Source organism: Branchiostoma belcheri, unplaced genomic scaffold (genome assembly GCF_001625305.1).
Source record: "Branchiostoma belcheri isolate BF01 breed outbred unplaced genomic scaffold, Haploidv18h27 scaffold780, whole genome shotgun sequence".
In the NCBI taxonomy this organism is placed as follows: domain Eukaryota; kingdom Metazoa; phylum Chordata; class Leptocardii; order Amphioxiformes; family Branchiostomatidae; genus Branchiostoma; species Branchiostoma belcheri.
In genome coordinates, this window is record NW_017804443.1 from 1 (window position 1) to 9,991 (window position 9,991).

General features: G+C 40.2%; 1 protein-coding gene and 1 pseudogene across 1 annotated transcript; one reads left to right on the forward strand and one right to left on the reverse strand.

The window, feature by feature from the left end:
- Positions 1-193: 193 nt before the first annotated feature.
- On the forward strand, positions 194-1,804 carry LOC109485831 (C-type lectin lectoxin-Lio2-like; the record flags this gene model as incomplete). Its single annotated transcript, XM_019789507.1, has 3 exons — positions 194-364; positions 1,374-1,531; positions 1,703-1,804. Coding segments are annotated over 3 exons (431 nt in total), but the record flags the coding sequence as incomplete, so codon positions are not given.
- A 2,560-nt stretch (positions 1,805-4,364) lies between these two features.
- On the reverse strand, positions 4,365-6,276 carry LOC109485832 (annotated as a pseudogene).
- Positions 6,277-9,991: the final 3,715 nt, after the last annotated feature.

Genomic DNA, 9,991 nt, shown 5'->3' on the forward strand with positions numbered 1-9,991 from the left:
TTGCGCACACACATACACACGTATACATATCCAAACGTTACTTAAACCACAACCCTCTGGCGTAATAGGTGTGGAAAGGTAGTTTTAGATTTTCGCCAGGGTTTTTAAGGAACAAGAGTTTGTTCTGAAAGTCTGTCCGTACCCTTCCTCCCCCTTTCTAATACGCTATGTTACAACACTGACGTTTTCACAGCCCGACCATGTCAGAGTGGGTGGAGTGAATATAACAACTACTGTTACAAGCTGTTCAAAGACAAAGTCGACTGGTCTACTGCAAACGGGAAGTGCAAACAGCATGGTGCAAACCTTGCTTCTGTTACAAGCGCTGACGAGAACAACTTTGTTGCACGCCTCATCTCGGATGGTAGGTGGCGTATTATTATCATTTTAATAATCAAGTGTGGATTTAGAAAGAAATAATGGTTAAGTGGGATGCCAACAAAAATGTCCGTTTTTTAAACTGTCGTTTTCTCTCACTATTTGTTTTATTTCTTGAAGTCTGAGAAGCAATGGGATACCTTGTTCAGTTTATATATATTTTCTTGAAGTTTTCGGTGTAAGATAATATCAAATTACTTCTGATTAATTTTGTTCATTGTGCCTTATTGTCTTACAGTACGTTCCATACCCTGCTGCATATAAAAGTTGATATGATGGAGTATTCCTAAAAACTGTTATCTAAAAGGCCCATTATTCAACACTTTGGCCCGATTTTGAAAAACATTCTTTAAAAAATTAACCTACATGTCGGGAGGGGGGAAGAATTTAGGTCGGACAATCGACCTGAATTGCTACATATTGTCGCTAAATAGTGTAGCATTAAAAATAGTCACAGAATGCACATTCTATACTTTATTTATTCAGAGTTGTAACAAGACAATACAAAGTGTGCACTAGGCAGCAAGTATGCTGATAGCGTGCTCACCAAACACATACCTGGACATATGAGGTAAAAAGCAACTATAAATAGTTAGAACAAAATGTATACACAAATAACATTATCTAATAATTTACACCTGCAATTAACATCAATTTTATAACTGTACAGCAATTGAATGTATAGTGTGGCTCAGCTGGAAGAGGCACAGAATCGTTTTGATTGGGCAATGAACATGTGGAGTGCATCTGTGAGTTTTGTATTTATGTCAAAGTTATGAGCTGGAGACCCCTGGAGCAGGAGAAATGTAGTTACATATTGTTGAGTATACTTGGTCTACTAGAAAGAACATTATAATTGCTCATTGGCATGAGACAACCAAAATGACCTATTTCAGATGGCATTAGTAACTGTAATGCAAATATCTCGCAATGAATTCACATATGCCAACCAAATGTCAAATAAAATCATTTTTTCTTTATTCCAGCCCCTAAAGGGTATATTCGGCATCTCGTCTATTTTGGACTGAAGCGTACGGGTGGACGATGGGAGTGGACGGATGGTTCACCACTTTCCTACACCAACTGGGCTCCGAACGAACCTGGCAAAAACTTCATGGGCAAGACTGGATACTGTGGTAATATGTACTCCAAGGTATTTACATTTTTTATATTCATTTTGCAGGGTTAATAGACTTATGTTACGACTCATGTTATGTTTTTAAGCAAGCAAGAAGTCTACTATATATAATGACCAAAGATACTGATACTGAATGAAAAATTAAAAGCTATTTGCATAGTCTTTGATTTTGTAACATTTAAACAGGACGACAGCAATATGTGGATCCGCGCAGAGGGGAAGAAAGGGCAGTGGAACGATCACGTATGCAGCTGGGAGCTTCCCTACGTTTGCAAGACTCCGAAATGATACAAAAGTCAATCCATGTTACCTGATCAAGAAAAACATCTTTGATCAAAGACAGCGTTGGACCAAAAGTGTTTGCCATCTACTACTGTCCTGTATATTATGTTTATATACAGCTCAATGTAATCTTTATGTTCAATACCACTGTACTTTTCTTTCTCTGGATTAGTAAATGATGTTTTCTATATCCTTTTGTATATGTTATGTAAAATACAAAAATAAAAAAAAAGAATTATAATCCCCAACATTCACGAAACCTGTGTTGACCATTAATATCTTGGTCACATGACTTCTTTTCAGTAGCTGAAGATGGTGGTTGCTTTTTGAGAGCTTCTTTGCTTGCATTTTAAGTCGTCTGTATCGGTTTAAAGCCTTTTTAAGAAAGATGTATAAGGCACCTTTGTACAGGTGTACATGCTTTTAAGTGTACGTGCTTCAAAGTTCCTTTGTCTTTGGACACGTGCTCTTACTTAGAAGGCTACAATTACCGATATGCATTTACAAGGACATTGGTACGTAGCACTGTCAACAAAAGAAGTTACTGAAGTCAAAATACTTTAAAGACGCATTTTTTATTGTAATGAATGTATTGTGTATTAATGAAAACAGCGAACGCTGTCATTGTCCAAGAATGGTCGTATCAAGAGGAAACGAATTATTGTGCATGAGAAGAAAGCATACTCTAACTTCAATTCTAGGTCTCTAGATTTTTTTAAATTTTGTTAGCAGGAGGTGTAAGTGAACACAAAAAAAAAACTTGTCAAGTAATGTGTATTAACCAAGACAACATTGTAGTAGACTTGTTCAAGAAATGACAAATTACATGTAAGTGGTATCTTTAATTTTATGCTTAAGAAAAGCAATGCAATGGCTTTAATTCATCCTGATTTTGAGGGGCCATGGAATCACGTAAGGCTGACGTTATCATGATTTGACATAATTTTTAAAATAAAAATGTTATAATTTTTACTATATCATGTAAGTTTTGATTGCAGACTTTTGAGTCTCTGCGAAGGTAGTTTTCAAAGTTACAGTAGGTGCAAAAATGGCTGTATGTAAAACTAGTGATTAAAAATGTTAAGAATATAACACTAAAGTAATAAGTAAACAAACCATGCATTATGTCTTGCAATAGCTGGAGAAGAAATGGAATAATGCTGGATTGATTATCATTAGGTCGGCATGATGTATATGTACATGTATATGGCTTGTATATCCAAATGATGTATCCTTGTGAAAAAAAAGGAGTTGCTTGTAATGATTTATGCTAGATTTCGTGGGGTTGTGGATATTTTTGAAACAATTAAATGATGTACCGTACTGCTACATACCTACATTATACCATCTCTTATAGGAGCCAGTGGACAAATACATGGAGAGAATCAATATCAGCGAGATGTATGCAACTAGAGTTACACCATCTCATACCTTCGCCAAATAATGTGAATCTTTGTGACTGACAAATTATAGATTCCTCCCCCTGATTTTGCAAATAGGATCTTCAAAAGACAGTCTTATCGTAACAAATTATGCCATTCTAGCATTTCCTCATAAATTCTGCAAATAAGGTCCTCATTTAAATAAGTTATGTTTAATGATGTTCACCTTTACGTAACTTTCATATACCCAAAGTATGAAATTCCAGGCAGTTACCATTATGGAATTATACCATTTTCTCATTAATTATGCAAATAAAGTGTTAATTTACGTAATTAATATTTGCCTGTGTTTCTCTTGTTCTAAATTACATATATCACAAGCTTAATAGTCCTATCATGTAATGCAACTGGTTTATAGCATTTCTTCATAAATTATGCAAATTACATCCAGATTTACATAATTGTCGCATAATTATGTCAAGCGTCACTTACGCTGCCCACATACCAAAAATCATGACGATCCGTCAACCTGTTCTGGAGTTATCCTCTTATGAATATTTTTAAAGAACCGCCCCTGCAGTTCCAGAGCAAGCTGCAACCTACGTCATTTCTTTCCCTCCACAAGAGCTACTTACCATCCAAATTTCGTGACCCTAGCACGTCCAGATCATGAGATATCAAAACCGGAAGTTCCGCTACAGTACCACAACAAGCCGCCAGGGGGGCCAAAATCTAATCATTTTGAGGTATCATCAAGACTCACCTACCAAGTTTGAAGACAGTCCATTTAAGCCTTGTTTAAAGTTAAAACTTTTGGTCCAACACAAAAAATTCTCTCACCTAGAGCTTTCGACCAGTCTTCCTCAGTAGACTGACCCAGTGAAGCTTGTCACGTGGCTTCTTTGAAGTGTGACGTCACACTTCGAACTTTTGTGTTGGACCAAAAGTTTTAACTTTAAACATGTAACTACCAACACAGATGAACTTTCATGACACCATTTAAGCCTTCTTGAGTTATCGTGTTTACAGACAGACAGACACACACACACACACACACACACGAACGCCTCTGAAAACATAAACTTCTTGGCGAAGGTAAAAATGCAGTGGACATAGGCATTTGACTACAACGTTTCCTTGGGAAAACTGTATGCCTATTTTTAACTATTATACATCATGACGGAATATACCTATTCTATTTGTCTATCAAGGTAATTAGTATCGAGGTTGAGAAGCTATAGTAAGATGGTCCGTACAAAATGTCACAACGAGATGGTCACAGTTGCAAATTTGCCTCCGTGTGAATTTTCATATGTTGAGTTAGGGCAGACTTAGAGGCTGCAGAATAGTCACACTGGTCACACTTGTAGGGTTTTTCTGATGTCTGGGTTTTCATATGCCGGAATAAGCTGGACCTGAGAATTGTCCTGTATCGACACTTCCCACACATGTATGGTTTCTCACCGGTGTGTTTTGCTACATCAACAACCAAACTGAGTTTTTGAGCTGCAGAATAGTCACACTGGTCACACTTGTAGGGTTTTTCTCCTGCATGGGTTCTCATATGTTAACATAAGTTAGACTTTTGACCTGTCCTGTATCCGCACTTCCCACACATGTAGGGTTTCTCACCGGTGTGATTTGTTAGATGTTTGTCCACTGGACGCACTTCTAGGGTTTTTCTCCAGTATGGGTTCTCATGTGTCGGGTTATGTTGGACCTCAAAGCTGTCCTGTACCCACACTCCCCACACATGTAGGGGTTCTCACCGGTGTGTTTAGATAGATGTAAGTTCAAAGCAGATTTCTTTGCTGCAGAATAGTCACACTGGTCACACTTGTAGGGTTTTTCTCCTGTATGGGTTCTCATATGTTCGGATAAGTGAGACTTTTTACCTGCCCTGTACCCACATTCCCCACACATGTAGGGTTTCTCACCAGTGTGTGTTGCTTGATGTTGGTCCAAAGTGGATTTCTGTGCTGCAGAATAGTCACACTGGTCACACTTGTAGGGTTTTTCTCCTGTATGGGTTCTTATATGTTTGGATAAGTCAGACTTGTAAGCTGTCCTGTACCCACACTCCTCACACATGTAGGGTTTCTCACCAGTGTGCTTTGCTACATGTTGGTCTAAAGAATATTTCTGTGCTGCAGAATAGTCACACTGGTCACATTTGCAGGGTTTTTCTCCTGTATGAGTTCTCATGTGTCGGGTTAAGTGTGACCTCGAAGCTGGCATGTACCCACACTCCCCACACATGTAGGGGTTCTCACCGGTGTGTTTTGCTAGATGTTGGTCCAAAGAGGATTTGTGTGCTGCAGAATAGTCACACTGGTCACACTTGTAGGGTTTTTCTCCTGTATGGGTTTTCATATGTCGGGATAAGTGGGACTTTTGAGTTGCCCTGTATCCACACTCCCCACACATGTAGGGTTTCTCACCAGTGTGTTTTGCTAGATGTTTGTCCAAAGTGGATTTCTGTGCTGCAGAAAAGTCACACTGGTCACACTTGTAGGGTTTTTCTCCTGTATGGGTTCTTATATGTTGGGATAAGTGAGACTTGTAAGCGGCCCTGTACCCACACTCCTCACACATGTAGGGTTTCGAACCAGTGTGCTTGGTGCGATGATAGTCTAAATGAGATTTTCTTACAGCAGAATAGTCACACTGGTCACACTTGTAGGGTTTTTCTCCTGTATGAGTTCTCATATGCTTGGATAAGTTGAACCTCTTAGCTGTTCTGTACCCACACTCCCCACACATGTAGGGTTTCTCACCGGTGTGTTTTGCTAGATGTCGGTCTAAATGAGATTTCTGTGCTGCAGAATAGTCAAACTGGTCACACTTGTAGGGTTTTTCTCCTGTATGGGTTTTCATGTGTAGGGATAAGTGGGACTTTTGAGTTGCCATATATTCACACTCCCCACACATGTAGGGTTTGTCACCAGCTTTATCCAAGTTGACTTGTTGTGCTGCCATCTGGTCTTCAGCATTGCTTGTCTTGCTGTCACAGTTGACCTGGGAAACCCTGATGGGAGACCCATCACAGAAGTTCTGACTAACTCCGGTAGGAGACCCGTGCCCTGCTGTTGCCATGTTCAGCCTACTGAAAAAAATGAAATTAAAGTGGTCAAGCTTTAAATGCTGTCAATAATAAAATTGGGTTTTTAGACAAAAAAAAGTTTAAATAGTTCCGGTTTCGGGTCGGAGTTTAATTCTGACCAGGGTTCCAAATAGTGCGCAGTAAATCGCCGGATCTGCGAGGTTGTCATGCTAGGCTTGGCTCCCCATAGCTCGGCGATGGTTGTAGATTTTTAAATAGGTTTTGAATTAATAAAAAAAAACTTGGGGTTGTAATGTTTTTTGGCGTGGTGAAGTTGGGTGGCCAGCGAAACGTTTTTGGTATCAGTCCGCGAGCAAGGGTGATGCAGTTTGTCGCCTGAAGACCCAAAAAGCTGCGTTCTATGTGGAATTTCAACGCAGTCGCGTCACCCGATTTTGCAAAAAATTTATAGCAACAACCTATATTTTTTTCCGTTTTCCAGAAACAGGAAGTAGTAAGCTATTTCAGCATATAAGCCGTTAGCCTGGGAATTTTTTTTTCCAGGCAGGTCCGTTGCAAAAACTGAAAAAAAAAAATATTTTTCGTATCCAAAATTTACGTTTAACTTGTTTTTCTACCCAAATTATAGAATTAACAGACAATAACCAAAATTCTATCGGAAGCCGGCTGGAAATTCTATCGGAAGCCTCTGTTGACTGATGTAAAGAGATTTCCCAGTGTACTTTTCTTGGCGGAGTTATAGCCCTTTCGGTCTGAGGGTGTCCGCCGGATCGAAAAATCGTAAAAAAAAAACCTGTCCGAGACCTTCCGACTTTAAGATGCTCTGCAATATCAACATAATATATAACAACGTAACCCAACATAATTCTAACGTGTTGTCTTTCTCGCATTTGAATAGATTTGCTTCCATAATGCTTCAAAATCATAATTCTTGAGATCTTACAATCAATCAATCACTCACTCACACCACCGAGCTCGCTCAAAACATTTCATATCATATTATTTATTACTTCAACGACTACAAACAATGGGGACAACTGACTCCATTCGCTAGGCTGGAAATAGAATCGGCAAATATAGTGAAATAGGTTTGGTCACGTCACCATGCTTCTCTATTTACTGTTTTTACAAATCAGTTCTACGCGTTTGTAGATTTTGTAATGTACGCCTTGTGTGATTCTTTACAATACAATTAACATTTCCATATGATTTCACGTACTCTAAAAAGGCCACTGCAAATCGACGTACATGTAAGTGGCGAAGGTCGAACGTATGTTTGGTTTCGCCCCCCTCCCCCCTGAATTCAACGATATTAACATCCCGAAAATGCCTACAAATTATCGTCCTACTGCGGTTCTTCTTCCACAACTATGGCCTTAAACTATAACCCTCAACATTATAATACTTTTTTGTCCGTTTCTAAGTCTTACCTGCTTCCTATGATGGTTTTTCTCTTCACGAAAACCGGAACTCTTTGTCCTTCTGTCGTCTCGCGAGGTCATGAATGCCCTTTGGGTCAAAGGTGAAGTTGTCGGCCTGATTACCCATATAGTACATTTGTCGACGGGTGGCACGTTATGTTTTGGTTTCCTTATAATGTCAGCGTTTTACACACTTTTACAAGTAGACCACCAAAACGACGTAACATGAGCCCGATTTTTTCTTGTCTAGTATAATATTATGTGAAAGGAAGATAGAAAATCACAGTTAGCCTGTTTTGTCGGTCTCACCGGTGTGTTTTGCTTGATGTTTGTCCAAAATGGATTTCCCTGCTGCAGAAAAGTCACACTGGTCACACTTGTAGGGTTTTTCTCCTGTATGGGTCCTTATATGTTTGGATAAGTCAGACTTGTGAGCTGTCCTGTACCCACATTCCCCACACATGTAGGGTTTCGCACTGTATTCCGTAAAATTGCACTGTATACTCTGGCACCTCTGTATACAGCATTCATCCATCTGTTACGTGCCTAGATGTCCGTTTATCGTGTTTTCAGCAGTGAAAATACACCAGTGAAAAGTGCCGATCTAGTAGCGTCGCCACGCGGATAAACTGAGTATTGCACGCAAGTTCTATAGAGCTTATTCACCATACGTCATCATGACGTCACCATCCCTCATGTCCCGTGCGACGCCATTTTGGGGTGCATCTCTACAGCGAGTTTCCAAGCGTTGAAATGGCCGACAAACGTTAGGTAAACTGTCCTTTGTCCTATTACACGAAGAGTTTACCACCACTCATACCTCTCGTTACTGGAACAAAATAAAATCTGTTGGGATTGACCCGTTTTTCTTGAGTTTTGATCAGTCTGATCGAGACGGCGTCTACCGCCAGCGGAGTCCATTGACGCGACTTTAGCTTCGTATTTGGTACTCACGGGGCAGAAGTTTTTACACACAGGATCAGTTCAAACCCTTGTCTGGAAGCGTTGTATCAGGATGTGTAGAGAGTGTTGTGGGACATGCAGTTGCGTGGTGACAAGTACGTTGTAGTCGGGATACGCAAAAGGTCGCTATTTTGGAACAGCCCCGGACTGTGTCTGGATAATAACAAACAAATGCGGGGCCATCGGCCGCCATCCTCAGTCCGCACTGCCGCGATTGTGGCTGGACAAGGTGAGTGTTACAAGTTGCCAGGTCCCTGTTCTACATGGACATTTACCACAGAGTAAAGGGACAGGTAGCTCCAACAGATTTAACGTGGCCATGGCTACCCCGACGTTGACATCTACAGCCCCCTACGCCAGGGTAAAACACACGGATTTCTGATCAGCAAAAAAAGATAAAAGCCGATCTTTAGAACATGAGACGTGGACATGGAGCCAGAACAACCCCAAGGACAATGTTACTAACAAGAAGAGTGTTCAAAACGTAGATTGTGGCCCAAAATACGCAACTATCGCCAAGAGTTTTCATAGCGTACCATAGCGATAGGCACCGTGCTGCACCCCCTAATGGCGGACAATGCTCGTTGCCGGGGGAAGAGTCACGTGACCATCTGTGGTGAATAAGCCCTATAAGTCACAACGAGGTATATCTGTTAGCATTATATACATTGTACGTCACGTCGGTCACGATATGTTATACAATGCTAAGCTTGTAATGATATTTTGCGGCATGTTCATACGCGAAGAAGAAACATAGTGTGTCCTACGTCTACCTCTGACATTATTGTTACCGCACTGCTAATTAATGTTTCCTTAGATATAACGCATATCCAATACAAATATTTATTTATACTAAACTTTAGTGGTACAGTACCCCTCTTTTGATGTACAGAAAGAAATAGCTGACTGCGTTCCGGTCCATTAACTTAGTGTAAGTGTTGGGGGGGGGGGTTGCTGCTTTGCCTTTCCCATAACAAGATCTACCTACCATCCAAACTCCGTGACCCTAGCATGTTTAGTTTATGAGATATCAAAACCGGAATTTCAGATGTATTACCATAAGAAGCCGCCAGGGGGCCCAAAATCTAATCATTCCGAGGACATATCAAGACCAACTTATCTACTAAATATCAAGTCAATTCATTTAAAATTAGGCCTCTCAAGTTAAGGTGTTTACAGACGCACGCAAAGAGCCGGGGATACACAGACACACACACGAACGCCTCTGAAAACACAACCTGCTTGGCGAAGGTAATAAAGATTAGGGTCCCTCAAACTGTATTTTACTACGACATGAGATCTTTGCATTCTAAATGTCCTTTTTATATTTACCGAAGGAAAAAATATTGTTTTTGCTACGTTT